The sequence below is a fragment of the Chelmon rostratus genome, chromosome 10 (assembly GCF_017976325.1).
Source record: "Chelmon rostratus isolate fCheRos1 chromosome 10, fCheRos1.pri, whole genome shotgun sequence".
Classification (NCBI taxonomy): Eukaryota; Metazoa; Chordata; class Actinopteri; order Chaetodontiformes; family Chaetodontidae; genus Chelmon; species Chelmon rostratus.
In genome coordinates, this window is record NC_055667.1 from 9,312,400 (window position 1) to 9,331,365 (window position 18,966).

Below are 18,966 nucleotides of genomic sequence, written 5' to 3' on the forward strand. Positions count from 1 at the left end.
CATAACGCTGATATGTGCAGCTTGTAACATGTTTCCAGAAAAGAGCTTTGACTATCATTTGTCAGTCCTTTTTAAATTAAAGATATATTACACCATATATTCATATATTTACTGCTTTACCTCATCAGCTTCATTGATTTGTCTAAATATATGCTTATTCTGAATTTGATGCAGCAAACATGTTTCTAACAAGTTGGGACACAGTTTATTAGCAAACCATTGCATTCTGTTTTTATTCACGTTTTACACAGCGTCCCAACGTTTTGGAAATATAGGTTGTTGCCCCTTCACAAAGTTAAAGAGAGACTAACAGCAAACAGCAAACCAACAACTATTTTAACCATCATTCAACCAATAAGAGAGCATCAAATCCTGGTATTAGTGTCTCAAACTAGAAAATATTTTGTATTTTTTCCATGAAAGGTTGCTTAAATATCAAACATTTTCCATTGTTCTGCTAATTGGTGAATTGTTTCAGCACAAACTCTGATGTTCCGTTGCTAGTATGGGTGAAGCTCCAAAACCACATGACCCTACATTTCCCATAATGCAACCATTGTCATAATGTCATTTGACCCTCCAGAGCTTTCCAACTCCGGCTTTGTGTTTTAAATGTTCTGGTCTACTACGGGCTGATTGGTGCTTCTCATGAAAACAGACAAATGTAACATGATTCTTAATCAAATAAAAGCAGCTGAAAGAAAGATCATACATGTCCAGGCAGTAACAAATAGAAATTTATTATAAACACTGTACATCAAGAACATTAAATCAATCCACACAAGAAGAGTCTGGCTTGTTAAAAAAGTACTAATAACAATGCTTTGAGCCATCCTAATCTATATGTATACTACACTGATCAAGTCCAGAGTGCCTGCAACATAAAAGATGCATTATTTAACAGAAATAGCATTTATTTATCTTTAGAAAGCATCGTAAACATTTATTAAGACAGAAAAGGCTGATGGGTTTCTAAAACACTATACTAGCAGCATTTTTTTGACCTGTTTTAAGGCTGGCTTTATTGAACAGTTGCATTTAAAAAAAAGTCTCATCAGTACACTAGACTAAGCTTATCCATTCTGGATATTCACAGTAAACAACCACACAGAAAACAAACAAATAATAAACTTGTAGTGTAAGTCATCTCTCCTGCAGTGGGGAGCTCCATGGAGAAGAGGGGTCAGACGAGAGACCGCAGCCAATTGGAACAAATCTCTGGAAACCAAAAAACGAGGCCAAATGTTTACATTATCTTGTACAGAGAAAATGTTTGTACATGTTTTTAGGAGCCGTGTGCAGTGTTGGATGCCACTGTCAGACTAAATCTGATAACTTGACAGGCTGAAGAGCTACGATGTGTTGTATTATTTTGTGCTGTAAATGAATTAGCTGTTTAGTATTTTAGGAAAATAAGCTTACTGGCTTTCTTGCTGAGAATCCGATGAGAAGATTGACGCCACTCTCATGTCTCTATAGTAAATATGAGCTGGATCCAGCAGCCTGTTAGCTTAGCTTAGCATAAAGACTGGTAACAGGGGGAACAGCTAGCCTGGCCCTGTCCAAAACTTGATAAACGTGGACTGAAACCTCAGTGTAAACATGTGTTTTACAAGGTGAAGTTGGGAATACACACAGTCTCCAAAATGTTGAACTACTCCTTTAAACGATTCATCACGTTTTTTGGTAAAACGCTGCAGTGCTGTTCTAACACAGGCCATTACTGTCAGAAGGTCTGTCCATCCAACATTTTAAGACCAAATTATATCTACTACCATCCAAATAACCATGTTATTGGATACCAGTTGTCCCAAAGGCATTAGCTAAAATTTCTACTTGCATTATTAGTGTGTATGTTATATGATGAAAACTGAGCCATCATTTACCCCGTTTACATTTATCATTCACAACACAGAATTGCCATCATCATTTTAGGACTGTGGCCTTGAGGATGACCGTCTTATCATCTCGTGCCATCATCAGGTCAAAGTTTTTATTTGTCCACTACTTCCTGTCAGCCTCAGCTGTGCTTTGTGTTTGGTGCTAATTGGCAGATTTGAGATGATGATGACTGAGAATTGTCATTGTGAGCATGTTAGCATGCCAACTTTAGCATTTGGCTGAAAGCCTGACGATGCCTTAGTACAGCCTTATGGAGCTGCTAGCATGGCTGCAGACCCTTAGTCTTATGTTTTTTGTGCTGTTTTATAACATTTTCATATTGCAGAGATTCATTTGGCAGTTGGTCAGAAAGAAATTGCAATTTGAACACCTCATGTTTTGCTCTGGTGATTTGCGCTGTTCATTTGTCCTTTCATACACTTTGACTAAACATTTTGATGATTTGAGAATTAATGAATGAATCATTTCAAAACTATTATAAAAGTGATTTAATATAAAAAATAATACTTCATTTCTGTGGATACAGACTGCAGTGTACTCACAGAGGACTCTTCAAAGAGCAGGGTGGAGGCCAGTGGGTTTCCACAGCGTGGCCGTGGGGGGAGAATACTGGGTGCAGCCGAGTCAGACACAGAGGTGTAGGTGGCCACCTCCTCATCCATGCGCAGCTCCTGCAGAGCAGGAAGATGCTTACGCAGCATCGCCACAGAACAAGTCTTTTGAACATGGAGGTCTGTAATAGAAAAAGCCACAATTCAGTGTTCAGTGTATGTGTAACCCCGAGATGAATCATCAGGAGAGTGAGACTTCAGTGTTACCTCTGTGCAGACTCTGAACAGAAGGGTTGATCTGACGGGTTGGTTCTGACGCAGATGACGTCTCTTCATGTGCTGGCAGCGCCTTTCTCTGTTCAGACAAAGCCAGGCCATGCTGCTCATAATGAGATGAGCTCTCCTGCTGCTCAAAGCGTGCGACTCTCAGCAGGCTTTTGCCCGTTGAGAAAAAAATGACAGATTCTCTTTGCGGTTCTTGGAGGAAAGGTTGTCCTCCCAGAATCCTCTGCTCCTCATCCTCGTTGCTGTTGGCCCTGCTCGTCTCTACCTTTTCTTCGCAGTGGGATTTAGGCTAGAACAAACAGCAGACAGTTATTTTATAATATATTTTAAGTAAATAACAAGAACTTCATCAGAATGGATCTCTGTAAGGTTTGAATTTCAGTTCACTTCTTACAGTTGTGGCTTGAACTGGGAGCTGCTCTGCTTGTGTCTCAGGATCTCCATCTGTCACATTCGTGCTCTGCTCGTCCTCTTGATCATCAAATAATCTCTGGATGACCTCCTGCTCACAAGAAAGTCATATCAACTGACACAGTATGTTTACTTCTGGTTAGGAATAAATGCTGTGATTGAAACTGCATAATGCTATACGTGCTCTCTGTTCTGCATTGCATGTTGGTGTAGTAATTCCATACCAAAAGGTCTCGCTTAAGGCGGTAGCGGTGTAGCATCGTAAACTTCAACTTATGAAATTTGCAATCAGCTTTTACAGACACAGATTTTGTTTTGTTTTGTGTCGGACTTTTGACCAGGTTTGTGTAGAAGCTCTCTAGACACATGATAACATTTGCTCTCACCTCCTGGCGCGGCTGAAGGTTGGTTTTGCAGTGCCGCAGCCCCCGGGTGCTGCCGTATGGTGACGACTGATGCCATTTCTGAAAACAGCAGCATCGTGAGATAAGGGAGTGACTGCGAAAAACATTATGCAACATTCATTTGTACTGACCATAGCAGACATGGGCTGATGCCTGGTGTCACGGACTCTCTGTGGAGTCCATTCCTTCAGCGGAGTCTCTTTGACTGCTACTGCTGGGGATAAAACAGCTGCGTTACATCAGGGTGAAAGGACAAAGAGATAAGGATGCATTAGTTTTCATAAGATAACAAGAACGATTCTGCATCTTACCTGCTGGTCTTCCGGTCGCCTCTGCACGATTCTTTTTAACCGGGACTCTCTGAGGCTGAGAAAGGAAGCAACAGTAAATTAAACTGTTTGTGTTTCAAAAGCAACGTAATAAACTACAAAAAAGGTAGTAACAAGTAAAAGAAGTACTGAAGTGAAAACACATGTATACATACTGTGTAGATTGAAGTGCCTCTGCCTGACGGACGGACAGAGATTTGGGGCGTGGCACCCGCAGGCCCTCCGACCTTCACCCCCTCGTTCTGCAGGATACTTTGCAGTGCAGCGGAGTCGGGGGTGAACTGCACCTGCTTCACTGATCCTGTAAGACAAGAAAGAAAGATTCAATTTACATGCAAAGACCAGTTTACATTGGAGTGATATCCAACCGTATGCATAAACTGAAACTAAACTGAATAGTATAGTCAGTTTTAGTGTACTAAAATTAGCTTGATACTGTCTGTTTCTTGTTGTCACAAGGCATCACTTAGGGCTTTTTTGACTTGCATCTGTATTTAATTGTTGATATCCTATTGATAGTGTTGAAACAAAAAACATTATCACACACTATGTTTCCAGTCTTGTACTTACCTCTAGCGGGTCCAGCTTTTTGTCGACTCTTCATGACAGACACTCGCTGGGGCTGCAAACACAGGAATCACCAGCAAATACACAGATGATCATGAAACACATTCTAAAGATGCATAACATTACAATGGTTGAATACTGACGTCACTATTCAGGCAAAAATACATTCAACAACAACAGCTCAATAACAACCTGTCAGTAAAAGTGTAGAGACAAAAACACATTGTACAGGAAGGTAGTAAACGATTACAAAACCAACTCACCAGATAGTTATAGGGTTTGGACTGTGGAGTCGCAGATCCCAGACCTGTGGCATTTACCTCATTCTGGAGGATACTGTGCAATGCCGCATGGTCAGTCTGAAAGTCGTCCTCTTTGTCTGAAAAACATAAGAAGCACTGGTGACTGCTATTACATTGAAAAATAAATAAGCAATATAGTAAACAAAGTGACAACTAAAAAAAGAGCAGATCATGAAAAATCTTGCTATCTAATAAATAAAAGGCTATGATAGTGTTAATTCAGGTGAGATGCATTCATCTCCATGTTAAAATGGATAAAGTCCAATTAATGTAGGCAACAAGGACACTAGGACACGAATACCTTCTGCAATATTTTGCACAACACAAATTGTGTTCTGCTCAAAAGCAATGACAAGGCAACAACACACTTCACTTACCTGTTGAACCTTTGGAAAAATTGCCCTGAGCAGTCAGCGGCATGTCTTGGCTAGTATGGGATGTCTTGCTTGGATCTTTGAGACTGAGCAGGTTCATGTTATCCAAACAGGCTTCTGCATTAAAAGCAGCCTGTGCAGAAGTGGCAGCCCTGTTTTGATGCGTAGTGTTGTTATGAATGGATGACAGGGGATGGGACAAAGTGCCTGAAGTCTTAAACTTGTTGGAAGGCCCAGACTGTCCTGACAGCTGGGTTGTCTCTTCCGTAGCCTTTCCGTTGAACCGCCCTGAAGCTTTTGTTGAGTCCATATTACTGTTTAACGTAGCAGCACGTGTAGTCGGCTTTGCGTTAATGTTTTGGGTTTTTAGACGAGTGTTGCGTACATTGTTATCAGGTTGGACAGCGCAAGTGCCAGTCCTCGATTGTGAAACAATTAGGGGCTGTTGATTTTCAGTGGCCACTCTTGAGCTCTTTGACTGCGACAGGTTGAAAGGTACATGCCGGGTGCATGGCTTTTTATTCCTAGCTTTGCCCTGTAGAAAAATGATAAAGTATTCAGAACATAGAATGATCTGATTAAACTAAAAATATTTAAATCCACATGATGGGAAGGAGGCACTTACAGCCAGAGGTTTCTCCTCCCACCTACAGTGAGACTGACTGAAGTCGGAGGGAGTCTGAAGACGAAGGGACTTTGCGAGCACTGGAAGCCTACTTACACCTGGTCGCACAGGTGCCTTCCTGCCCACGTCTGAGTTTCCTGGATGCTTGTTCTCCACATCCTGCTTGAGAAGGTGAGGTTCAGAGAGGGGTTTCGTAGGCTTGGAGTGTGCTGGCATTTTGTTATGTTCATTCTTCATTCTGTGTGGAGGAAAAAAACAGTCGGTTGCAAAATGATACATGCAACTAGAGTGAAGCACTGTTTGTTTGTTTTTGACACCACTGCCAATAACAGGGTTTTAGTTTCAACACCAAAACATTTTTTTGCTTCCTTCTTTTGAGACATGTAAACACGCTTTTCTTGCTTTTATCTAATAAAATAAGCTAAAGTTCTCAAATGCTAAATGTTGTCTAAATACAAGCAAGAACAGGCACAAGTTTCAGGAAAAATCAAAGAATAAGTGAACAAGATTACAAACCTGACAGGACATTTGATATTTTACAATTTCTGAGAAGTGGTTCAATAGCCCGTTCGGAAGGCAGGAGTAAATCAAGTGAAAAAACAATGTGTTTGATAATTCATAAACTGGCTTACCTCAGAAAGTCACTGTGGATTTTGTTCTGACTTTGCTGACGAAGGACTGGAGAGGAGTCCATGATGATAGCAAAGCGTGAAGAACAACTGGAGGAGAAACAAATGGCAAACGTAAATGAGATCTGAGAAACTGTGTGCAAGGATAGACAAAATACATAAACCATGCATCATCAACAGAAACACAAACTTCAGACTTCAGTTCTTTCCAAAGCTTTAACAGTTCACAATTTAACCGGTCCAAAGCTAATTAAGTTAGGAAGCAACCAAATGCAGACAAATGGCACCATCAATGGGACAGTAAAAAAACGTATTAGGTATTAAACAATTACATCGTTTGCCTGATCGAAAGAGCACAAACATGATAGTAGTAAAGCCTGCGCACAGTACAAACCAACATGTTGACTAGACGAAACTAAAAAGAAAAGGAACATTAAATTAGCTTTAACCCGAGCAGAAGACTAAAGACAAGTCTTTTTCCATAGCATATGCTACATACGGAGAGCCGTATGTATATACTTTACATACTTTCAAAATAGAAAAGGGCCTCTGTTAATTCCTCCTGTCCGTCCAAGTAAGTATTTCTGATACAATCAATTCCCCAAATGTTTTGGTTTTCCAGGCGTTTTGTGCTGATTTAAAGATCCCTTGTTAAGTCCTTTCACACCGCAGTCGGACAGCTAACTTCCTGGACTCGCAGCAGTTTGTAAAAAGCGCGCTTCGCCATTGGTCGCAACAGGAAGCCATATGAACCAATGATTACGCGCTCTTTGGGCTTGACATTAACGTCGACCAATGAGAGACGGACTTTCACAAACAGCTCCATGGTAACGACGCGAAAGTTGTTTTACCACGTGATCGTTTTTTGCCGCGGCCTCTCCCCATCTGCGAACTGAACAGCATAGAACTTCGTTGTCCAGCAGAGTGGAAAATTGTCTTTAGATCACCAAAATATAAAACCAGCACAGGAATATTTAACATAATACAAGTAACATGTAAACTTTAAAATACACTACAATACATTAGTCAGAAATACAAGTCAAATACTTTAAAAAACTGAGCCACTCATCTTTCGTCAGTATGTTATGTTGTGATGTTTTATGCTGTTTTGTTTGTTTGAAATGCTGATATATACAAAATAATAGTAATCATCATCACCATCTTTACCTGTGAGTCATCAGGAAACTTTTAACGATCATTCAGCCAATATAATTTGGTAATATTTCTGGTATAGTGTTATTTTTAATGACTTGATCTAGCTAGTACCAGTCTATCAAACTTACATGCTGTTGCATGTACTAAGGATGTGTTACTACTCTGTTAGGGTAATTATGTCTGGAACCAAGCTAAAGAAGGCTAGCAGGTACTCTTGCAGTCTGTTTATTTCGTAAAACAGTTTCTCAAATGACACAGTTAGCCCTGTTAGCTAAGGTAAGTGACAGTTAGCTATATGAGAGGTATTTACAGACCCGAGCTAAAGCTAACTGCTAATTTTATTAGAACACACGTGGCCATTAGCTAACGCTAGACATAATTACAAGCAACATTAATGCAAAGAGAGAAAACTAGCAGAATTTAAAATAATAGCCCGAGGCTAGTAATAAAATAACCTAGTTTCCACATTACCCTCAAGACCCTGAACGTCACATCTCGACTAACGTTAATCGGGTTTCCGGTTATCCGATTTTCACATTCATACTTAATAGCGCCTATCACCATGAACGGTGCATGGTCGAAAGTACATTTACTTCAGTAATGGTTCTTGTGGCATGGCTGGTGTGTATCAAACAGCAAAAGGACCCAGATGTATATAGTTAAGACATGGAGGGGACAGCTAATGACCAGTGGAGGATGCAAATAAGCTTACAGGCAGACACAGGTAGGTTAACCCCTGGACATTAAAATGCTGATTACATCTTATGCATCAGTAAGAACAGAACATAATGTAATAACAGAAAATTACAATAATAAAACAATAAAGTAGACATTCTCAGTATTAAAGTATAATAAATAGAAAGGACTTTTACTTGTAATGGAGTATTTTCTGCTATAAAAGATCTGTGTACCAGTACTCTACTTTCACCACTGGAAGGCAGGATCAGAACACGCAGTAAACAACCAGAGCCTCCCTCTCCATCACTGACAGTGGATGTCCTGCAGGTGTCGCTGACAGCAGTCTAGTAAAGCCCCATGCTTGCCTGACAGCAGCAACGCAACGTGGGTGTCAGCCTGTCACCCAGGGGCCTGTGTCAACAGCAGAGGGAAGAAGAAGAGACGTAGAGCAGGAAATCAGAACGTAACTCTGCTGTAGACATGGACCTGCGGTCTGAGCTGCTCAAGTCCATCTGGTATGGTTTCACAGCCCTGGATCTGGAGAAGAGTGGTAAGGTGTCCAAGTCTCAGCTGAAGGTGAGTGGACTACCTGGGCTTTAGGAACTTTTTTCTTCAGCTGAAAAGTCACACACATTATTCGTCTGTTGTCTCATTTCCTACCTCGATTCATATTCCATCACGTGGGCTCGCTCTGAGGAAGATGAGGTGAAAATATTTCAAGTGCTCAGCAAACTAAATGTCACAACTGCATTCGTAATTTGGTGTTTAGCTGTATTTGTCTTGCTGCTTCAGGAAATAACAGTGTACAGAATCTGACTAATCTTCAAAAATATCTCCTGTGTGAAACTCTGTTTTTAAGCCACATGCTGTCCAACAAGGAACAAATTTGTTCCCTATATTTTGAGTAAAATGCCTTCACTGCTGTAAGAGGGCACAATATGCACCTCTGTCTGGCAGGAGCACGAGAGTAACAGTTTGCGCTCAGTGTGTATATGAATGGGAGCCCTCATCTCCAAGCTGTGCTCGCACTGGGCCTCCGTGTACCAGCTTGTAGTGCAAAGGGTCCTCTGGCACTGGACCTGACCAGACAACAGCCTGCTGAATAGAGTATCTTCACACCATGAGCCCATGTATGTTAAAGGAACATTGTTATAGTTCGAGCAAGGACGAAGTGGAAACATGTTGGTGATTGTTGTCTCCTGCCACAGCACTTCAATGAAGGCACTGTATTTTTGTTGATCTCATTGTTATGTCACTTGGTCTTGGCGTGGACTCCATTTCCAGCCACCTCCACGTTCCTGCGATGTGCCTGCTGGCTCACAGCAAGTCAGCCTCATGACTAGGCTTATCCCCCTCATGCATGCAGCCCGTGTGCAGGCACCATATTCTTTAGAAGCAGGCAGTTTGCATGCCGTGGCCTCAGAAATGACAGATGTTGTAGTGCGCTGGTGCCTAGAGACAGGATGTGGTTATGGCTCAACACACGGAGAGTGGTTGTCTGATACAGTGCATCAGATATCTCAAGACGTTGCACACTCAGTTGAAGAAAATTATAAGCCGGTAAAAGCCTGGTTTTGTTCAGTAAACGCCTCTTTGACACATTAGCAGTGATACTAGTACAATAATAATAATAATTACTAATAACAATGATATTGATAATAATAGTAGTAGAACTTTGATTCCACATAATAGTTTTCTCTTTAATTGTTTGTTTGGCTTTTATTTAATTTTTTTGGAATTATATTATTCCACTTTTTCATTAATGTTAATATTTTTTAATGTTTTGCTTATTCTCTGTGTTGTTTTCCTGTTTGTCTTTACGCTGTCTTTGTCAGTCATCTGTAAAGCATTTTTTTTGTGCTTTTTTGCGCTTTTTTTCATGCAGTATTTCCTTGTTTCTTGCTGACTTCAGCCACCCAATTTTGTTTCTGTATTTTTTCACACTTTTACGTGTGCAAACCAAATTATTTTTAGGAAAAAGCGATGCAACAGAAATTCAAAATTTCACTTCCCTAAAGATCAAAATGAACATGCATCTCTGTGTTTGTTGGCCTGTATTTTCTGAGGGAATACGAACACGTATGTTTTGTCTCAGCAAACACACTTAACTGTCCACATACAGTACGTAATGAAGTTTTGGCAATAATGTAGCATCAACAGTCATGCCAGTAAAGCTTATTTGATGTATCACATGAGCTCTGTGTCTCTCTGCTCCAGTGTGTTGTCCTCTTTAAAAATGTTCTGTCCCATACGGTGTGACTTTTCAGGTGCTGTCCCACAACCTGTGCACAGTGTTGAGCATCCCACATGATCCAGTTGCTTTGGAGGAGCACTTCAGGGATGATGATGATGGTCCAGTTTCCAGTCAGGGTTATATGCCTTACCTCAACAAATACATTCTGGACAAGGTGATAAAAGCACCACTACATGTCCTTTTTGTTAAAATAAATTTGTCAAATTGTAAAGCCGTGTGGCCGAGGATGCTGTCAGAGATTTTTTCAATCTTTGCATTTTGTTGCTGTAGGTTGTTGAAGGCTCTTTTACTAAGGAAAACGTAGATGAGCTCTGTTGGACTCTTACGGCAAAGAAAAACTACCAGACGGACAAAACCAGCAGCACTGTTCTGCCAGAGAAGGATGCTTTTCGACTTTGGTGCCTTTTTAATTTTCTCTCTGAAGACAAGTACCCTTTGGTTATGGTTCCTGACGAGGTAGGTTCAACTAGAATATATTTACACTGACAGGAATATCTTCACATCCATTACAATTCCTGTTACAAAATAATCACTTTATATCTTTCCATACTACTTGGAATGTGAAGTACTTCTCGTTTCTTGTCTTGTATTTCTTCAGTCAAAACACGATTGAACTGAAAGTAACAACATATGTATTGAAGGATTATACAAGCAAACAGTTTTGCACATCTTGAAGTCATTGTTGACTGTGGCTTCGTGTGATAATAGTGACACTTGTTTCTAAATTTAGCCACAGGGATATTCAACTTATTGTGCTGTGTTGTTGAGTACAATTCTGAGACTGTAGTCAGTAATCTGTGACCTAAAAATGGTGTTGGATCTTTGACAACCACTAAATACACCCTGGCTGAAACCTTGTTTCTTGCCATCATGGAACACGGTGCTCTTTTCATGCAGCAGTGTGGGCTTGTTTCTCACTTGCAAGCTCTCGTTATGGTTTCCTGTCGTATGTTTTTCACAGCTGCTGCCAAGAGAAAGACCTACATTTCAAGGGCAGAGCAGTTTCTATCATACTGAGTTTAAGAAAACATTTTATTTTGGTACACACACCAACTGCTAGACAAAGAAATTCCTCACAAAATGGAATGAGTACTACAGTGTCGTAAATACTGTTATTAAAGCACATTTAAATAGGAATCAACATAGATATAACTTTTATTTATCTTGTCTTGAGAAGGACAGCATTGCTGAATGTGATGTTTACATATCGTGTTTCATGTTGAAAACTGGAAACAACAAAATAAAATGCTATAATAAAACTAGGCAGCTCTGATCTTATCTGCCAACTGACAATTTATTGTGACCAGCTCCCAAAATGTAGTCAAGTAAAACAAGACTTTAGTAAGAAAATCACTGAAATAAAACTAAAATGCAGTACAAAAAGGTACTTGATAGTAGTAAAAGAAATAATTGCCTGAATTAGTAATTTGCTTAGTTGCTTCCTCCCCTGAGTATAATGCAGCAAAGACGGATAATTCAAATGAATCACATTTTTTCTCACTCTCAAGACTGGTTTCTTTTCCTTTTCAGGTGGAGTACCTCCTCAAGAAGGTATGCATGGCTATGAGTATTGAGTTCAACTGTGGTGAATTAGAGGACTTCTTCTCCCAAGACTCTGTTCAGCAGAGCGGCATTACTGTTTGGGTTTTTCTGGACCTGATGAACTCGGGAAAAATAACCAGAGGAATTGATAAGAGCATAATCAGCATGGCCATAGAGGAGGTGTACAGGGAGATAGTTGGTGATGTCCTCAAAGAGGTAGGAGATCCACCCGCCACCAGAGGTCTGTGTTTCGGCTCCTGACTTGCTCTGCATTGTGTCGGTGACTGTATATGTGTGTGTGTCGGTGTGCATGCAGGGTTATCTGTGGAAGAAAGGCCAGCTGAGGAGGAACTGGAAGGAACGCTGGTTCACCTTAAGGCCGAGCAACTTGTCCTACTACACCGGGGAGGACCGCAAGGAGTGCCTGGGCAGCATAGCTCTGGATGGGAACTGCTGTGTGGAGGTAAGCAGCTGGAGATGATCATCTTTCAAAGCTGAACACTGTTAGCACTGGAGAGAACTGTGGCTTTTTATAATCTGTTCTTTGTCCTTTTGTCCAGAAAAGAAATACATGCTGTTCGTTTGCTTTCTTTCGTACATTTGAGTCAAAATTTCATCCTTTAAGCCAGCGGTTCCCAACCTGAGGTGGGGACTACCCCCAGGTTTTGCAAGATGATGCTGAAAGGTTCACACGTTGTTTTTCATGGCCTCTCCAATATTTGCGTGGGGTTTTTTTGTTAATTACTCGAAAATGCTTTTCAGAACTCTGTAAAAAGGACTGTACTAAAATTAGTGGGGTGAGGAGTAGAGCTTCATATTTCACTGGCCATCCAGTGTTATTATGAATGTCTTTGGACCCTTTCCTCGACTAAGACAAAAACTGCAGCACATTCACCAGTATATCCTAAAAGCAATTTTAAGACATAATTTGTACAGTTTTGGCATTAATAGCTAAAGGTGCACATATAATTTGAGATGAACTGCTCCAAGTTAAACCAGTAAAGAGTTATTTACTGATTTAGCATTGCACTCTTTTAACACAGTCAGTCTCACAATGGACACTTTCATTAAAGAAGGTTCAAAATCAAACGCAACAGAATCAGACATATTGTCTTTTTCATTTCATGTACTCCTCTTCTGTGTCAAAACCTGGTCCCTGCATTACCCACAGTGCAGCTGGATCACTGACAGTTTCGTTTGTGTTATGGTAGAAGCAGCTATGCTAAGCGGTTCCCCTCTAACACGTTAATGGAATCATACTTTTCAGAAAAGCCCCCCAGATCCCACAGTAAACGTAGAATTAGCAATTGTCAAAAATTATGGAAAATGTTTAAAATATGATGCATCCTGTTTCCAAATATTCCAGCCAGTCTTTGATTTGGGCTCAGCAGTTGTCATCTTCATGTCAGACACTTCACATTTTTGAGATATTTCGCTGCAGTTCTTTTGCTTTCTCTTAATATGCAGATTAAAATGAAGGTGGGAGCCGCTGTAGATGACATGGCACTAATCACTTTTGACCCTCCCCCTCTTCTCTAAAGAATTTAGGTTACCCTCCCTTCTGCAAGGAGAAAAAAACATGTAACCCTCCCCCTTTTCTGGAGCTCCCTACCCCCAATAAGTTTCAAACAGTCCCTAGCTTCATATTTATGTGTCACAATCCAAAAAGGTTGGGAACATCAAGTTTCTGAAAAGCACAACAGTTGGATACAGAATGTTGCCTTGTGTCACAAACAAATTTCTTCACAAATCTCACAGAGCTCAAGTGAACTCAGTTTGCCGGTCTCACTCTCGTGAGTGACCTATTCTGAATATGAAGCCTATAGAAGAAGAGCTGGAGTCTGGTGGTTGTTACCTCGCCTGTTATGCTCGCTTTTGACAAGAACGCTGAGTCAATTATCAGCCCATCAATGCCACACGAGTAATGACGACCAAAAGTCTGGTCAAGATCGAAGTTATTTTTTTCGACAACAACACTACACACTGCACCATGTGTTACTCCAAAGGAAAACAAGCAATCATTCTAAAATCATGCTTTATTATAGGAAGTAGACGATGATCAAATATTGTTTGGTCGTTCAAAATGGATCAAAAACATCCTTTTCCCAGTGAGTTCACCATTTTTTTTCTCCTCACTCCTGTACATTTAAGACATGTAACAACATATGTCAATAGAGAAAAAAACAATGCACAAAGAAGGGATATTTTATTAATAAAATGACTGTTTTGCTTGTTAAAAAGGTATTGCCAGATCGGGATGGGAAGAGGTGCATGTTTTGTCTGAAAACCCTCTCCAAGACTTATGAGATGAGTGCCTCAGACACCAAACAGAGACAGGAGTGGACGACAGGTCAGAGGAGACTCACTGATACAGACAACTGATAAGCCATGGGCCCATCTTAAAAGCTTCATCTTCATATCGAGACATTAAGCATTGTCTTCTTCACAGCCATTCAAACAGCCATAAGGCTGCACATGGAGGGGAAGAACTCGCTCCACAAAGATCTGAAGCTGAAGCGGCGCGAACAACGTGAGCAGCGGGAGAAGAGACGGCAGTCCAAGGAGGAGGAGCTGCAGAGGCTGCGGGCCCTGCAGGAGGAACGGGAGCGTAAGCTGGAAGAGCTGGAGCTCCTGAAGGAGGCGCAGAAGCAGGCTCAGGTCCTCCTGGAGCAGGACGAGCAGAGGAGGCGCCAGCAGCACGAACAGCTCCAACAGGCCCTGGAGGTCCAGCTGCGAGAGGCTGAGGAGGTGAGTGTGGAGGCAAAGAAGAAGAAAAAATAGAGTTTGAATTCACAAGCAGAAAGATGTGTGTTCATTCCTTTGCCTCTTGCTGTGCATCTCAAGGCCCGGGTCAGTATGCAGGCAGAGATGGCTCTGAAAGAAGAGGAAGCAGAGAGGCAGAGGAAGAGGATCCAGGAGCTGGAGGAGATGCAGAGGCGTTTGGAGGAGGCGCTGCAGCAGGAGATCAAAGCAAGGCTGGATGAGGAGGCCTTCCGCTTAGCTCAAGCAGGGTAGAGTGGGATTTATTGCCACCCATCTTGACCTAACATGCAATAACAGACTTATATACACTCTAACACATAAGTCATTTGTTTGGGTTAAGAGCCTGCAAACATTAATCTGCGAGCTGTAAGTAGGGAGGTGCTTTTGTGTGCAGACAGCAGATATTGAGCTCAGCTGCTGAAAGGAGTTCATGTTGCGTTATGTTCCTGAGGAAGTTAAGCTTCTAACAGAGGAAGTTGTTAAATGCTGCCATCAGTCCGATCTATTGTATCACTGCTTCTGTGCTCTCGCTGCCTTTTCAAGTAAGACATTTCTGATGAATTGATCACGTAAGATAAGACAAGATAAACTTTTTTAATGCACAGCTGGGGAAATTCAGTGTTAGAGGCAGTATCTATAGAAATAGCAATAGCAAGGCAATGGAAAACAGAAAAAAGGAAATCAGAAATTGACTATATATATATGTATATATATATGTGTGTGTGTGTGTGTGTGTGTGTGTGTGTGTGTGTGTGTGTGTTTGACAGTGGAAAATATTGAGAAATATTGAAATTGAGAAAAATTGCGCATAAGTTAATAAGTGAAGAATAAGTTAAGTAAAGTATTTGCTCTATTGCACAGTAATAGTATAATATACATATATATATGTATGTGTGTCATAGTGGAAATAAAAATATATATGCATAGGTATAGTGTTTAAGGAAAAAATAATTTAATATTGCACAGGTTATAGCATGCATGAGATAAAAGGATGTTACCAGTAGTGCAAAAAAAACAACAACATCAGCCTGCAAATATCTCATCCTCTTAAACAGTGAAGATTTAATCAAATGAATCTTTAGAAAATGTCGTTTTATGTGTTCTCTGTTGTGTCCAGGTTACTGGCTGAGGAGGAGGAGAAAATGAAGGCCCTGATGGCCCTGCAGGAAGAACAAGAAGAGTACATCCTGAAGACACAGAGGGAGAAGCAGGAGCTGAAACAGGAAATGGAGGCCAAGTCTCGGGACCTGGAGGAGGCGCAGAGGCAGCTGGAGGAGGTCCGCGCCAACAGGCACCGGGTTGACCAGGACGTAGTGGTAAGAACCAAATCATTAAAACCTCACTGATTTCACAGTTAATTAAGACAACAATGAATATTGAAACCATATTTAACTGGGTCCAGCTTACTTGCCTTTTATTTCTAAGAGGAAATGCTGCTTGTCGGAGTTCTAGTGTGATAAACTGAGCCAACAGCCAATCGCACCAGATGCTGTTCTGGCTTAAATGTCATGTTTCACCCCTGTTTAGTTGAATTTCAAGCCTATACTGCTGTTATTAATCAAATTCATTTTTGCTAACCTTCATTTAACCAGATTGGAGCCCATTGAGATTTAAATGTCATGTTCAAGGGCTACAAGGATGTAGTTACAAACAGGACGTATAACAGAGACATAAATGAAACAAAACACAGGCCAGTCGTTCCAAAGAGCTCAACAATTTCAAAGTCCAACTGGACTCTGACCGATTCTCTTATACTTAAAATTTATTTTTATACTTCGATAATCTGGTTTTAAGAGAGCCGGTACTGTTCATGCACTGATGATTATGACAGTAAATACGTTTTTTCTTTGATGTGAAGGATTCCTATTACTGATACTTATTAGTTATAACTGGTGGTTGTTGGTGTTTTAATGGGCTGCTGTTTTTCTCTGACAGGCTGCCCAGAGGAAACTTCGACAGGCGAGCACCAACGTCAAACACTGGAACGTCCAGATGAACAGACTGATGCGACCAATTGGACCAGGCGGTATGGGATGGTGCATTGCCTGACATGACAAATGTGTAGCATTTCAAGAGCTTTGTTTACAATTTTCATTTTTCACTGAAGCCATTTTTACATGTCACCGTAGGCAAACACACCAGTGTGAATAACAAAATGAATGATGGCTGAGCTCCATTTAGCTGCTTCATGCCTCATCCACGGGTATTTTTCAAAACGCAGCTTTTTCTGTGTGTTTTGGCCTTTTGTCCACACACAAACCCAGTCTTAGGTCACTGAAAACAGCTTCTGGAGAAATCCTTCCAGGGATATTCAGAGACTCGCTTTGCAGTGTCGACGTGCAGATGAGGGAAACAAAGTTTTTGGCTTGTGATGACAGAATGTGCGCTGTTATAGCTCCTTTGATTACATTAAGTGATTTTGTGCAATAGCAGGACTTTTTATACGTTTACACATAAATGTACACCATATTGAGGAACACAGACATCAGAATGTGCTACAACTCAGCATCCCCATGACACAGACCCCGTTGCCAACGTCTTTTTTCAGGCTTCTGATTGGCCAACATGGCTTTAGAGTTAGGGTTATATTGCCGCCTGTTGGTTGGCATGCTCTTGATAGCACTTCACTTATGTTTTTGTGTTTTCATATGGACAGACATTTGTTTTTTTTAAACAATGCTTGTGTGGATGGGATATTTTTTGAGAACAAAGAAGGAAAAGCCCTGTTTTAAAAATGACCTGTGTATATGTGGATGAGGCATCTGTTTCATTTTGTTGTGCACACTGTGCCACTATCACACTGGCACAGCTAATTTAACTGAATTTGCAGAAAATCAGCCAAAGGAAATGCAAAATACTGCATGTTTCTATCCACTACTGTTATGCAAATATTGGAAACTGAGTACATCGAAATAAACAGATGGTACTGCTAGTTCTCCAGCTGGGTGCCATGAAACAATTGTAGAAGAATAGGGTGCAATGAGATGACCTACAGTCAAAAACAATGTGGACAATTTACCTTTTGAATTACTCTTCTGGATGTACTGTCGAGTACTGAGATTTGATTTCATTTTGACAGACCTAAATCGGACTTAACTTGCTGGCTACAAGGATTCACTTCAATTTCTTTAGTGTTTTCTTTGTGCTGTCCTTGTTTTCAGAAAAGAGACCGTCGTTGGGAAGCTCCTTTTTCCAGGTCCCTACACAGAGAGATCCAGGGCTGCGTCTCAGGAGGAGATCAGGATCAGAGGATCAGGATGAGGAGAGCAAAGAAAATGTTGACAACCGAGCTGGTTGTGATTTGGAGAAACGCCACTCCCATGCCTCTAATGGAAACATGGACATCCCCTAAAAACACGAATCAGACAGGCTGCAAGGTGTTCTGAGAGGAAGGGCAAGAGACGACTCTCTAGTGTATAAACAATGTGAAAACATATGAACATCCTCACTTAAAACTGAATTTATACTACTAGCATTTCTATTAAATCTAGAAATTACTGACCTCATTTCACAGACAGCAGCAGTTTAAAACATTTTAATGAGAAGTTGCATTTGACAGAATTCACTGCTCAACTAATGCTTTGACTGCAACCTGTGCGAGGCCTGGTCTGGACATAAACGATACCTCAGTGCAAAGAGAATGAGCTGTAAGCAAGATCCTGAAAGAACAAAGCAAGTTGCGGTGTTTAAAGGCTAATACTTTCATACAATACAAGGAAGCTCATTTGTTTAGCTCTGTAATGTTGACATGTAACAATGTTTCATTTTTATATATGTTTTTTTGCGGGGTGGTTTGATTCTTTTGATGTGAAAAGTGCAGTATTAGAGTCTACCGCATTTTCATTCTAAGTATGGCTCCTGATAAACAGGAAAAAGAGAGAGAGAGAGAGAGAGAGAGAGAGAGAAGCTCTCATTTAACTTCCTGTTTCTCCTGTCTGTTAACATAATTGTAAATAAAAGAGTGAACTGATGCTGGTTACTGCCCGTATCTTTATTTTGATAAATTACGTGCAGCATGTAATTCAAACAATTGTAATCTTCCCTTTAAATAAATCTACAACTGATACTTTACACTGTGAAAAGCTGAAATAAATGCTATTTACTACTAAAAAAGTTATAAAATAAATGATAATTTAATGACAAAACACCACACAATGGAACAAGCTGCAGTTTGCAGGATGCACATCTGCTTTAG

At 40.7% G+C, this 18,966-nt stretch overlaps 2 protein-coding genes across 5 annotated transcripts; one reads left to right on the forward strand and one right to left on the reverse strand.

The window, feature by feature from the left end:
* Positions 1–715: 715 nt before the first annotated feature.
* Positions 716–7,045, reverse strand: LOC121613149 (trophinin associated protein). 3 transcript variants are annotated; one of them, XM_041946436.1, is made up of 14 exons: positions 6,908–7,045; positions 6,383–6,469; positions 5,847–5,988; positions 5,129–5,660; positions 4,713–4,828; positions 4,453–4,504; positions 4,038–4,183; positions 3,865–3,919; positions 3,685–3,767; positions 3,536–3,613; positions 3,133–3,240; positions 2,721–3,027; positions 2,445–2,635; positions 716–1,218 (listed from the first exon to the last, which is right to left on the reverse strand). In XM_041946436.1, exons 2-14 carry the CDS (start codon positions 6,442–6,444, stop codon positions 1,144–1,146), a joined length of 1,947 nt encoding a protein of 648 aa, XP_041802370.1. In that variant the 5' UTR covers positions 6,445–6,469; positions 6,908–7,045; the 3' UTR covers positions 716–1,143. The 3 variants fall into 3 exon arrangements, with proteins under 3 accessions (XP_041802370.1, XP_041802369.1, XP_041802368.1); XM_041946435.1 differs by having other exon boundaries at positions 3,685–3,764; positions 5,751–5,988; XM_041946434.1 differs by having other exon boundaries at positions 5,751–5,988.
* A 1,604-nt stretch (positions 7,046–8,649) lies between these two features.
* Positions 8,650–18,258, forward strand: LOC121612817 (differentially expressed in FDCP 6 homolog). 2 transcript variants are annotated; one of them, XM_041945938.1, is made up of 12 exons: positions 8,650–8,788; positions 10,480–10,620; positions 10,737–10,922; positions 11,997–12,224; positions 12,325–12,471; positions 14,054–14,116; positions 14,250–14,358; positions 14,458–14,756; positions 14,853–15,019; positions 15,889–16,087; positions 16,707–16,797; positions 17,933–18,258. In XM_041945938.1, exons 1-12 carry the CDS (start codon positions 8,693–8,695, stop codon positions 18,121–18,123), a joined length of 1,917 nt encoding a protein of 638 aa, XP_041801872.1. In that variant the 5' UTR covers positions 8,650–8,692; the 3' UTR covers positions 18,124–18,258. The 2 variants fall into 2 exon arrangements, with proteins under 2 accessions (XP_041801872.1, XP_041801873.1); XM_041945939.1 differs by lacking the exon at positions 14,054–14,116.
* The last annotated feature ends 708 nt before the right edge of the window (positions 18,259–18,966 follow it).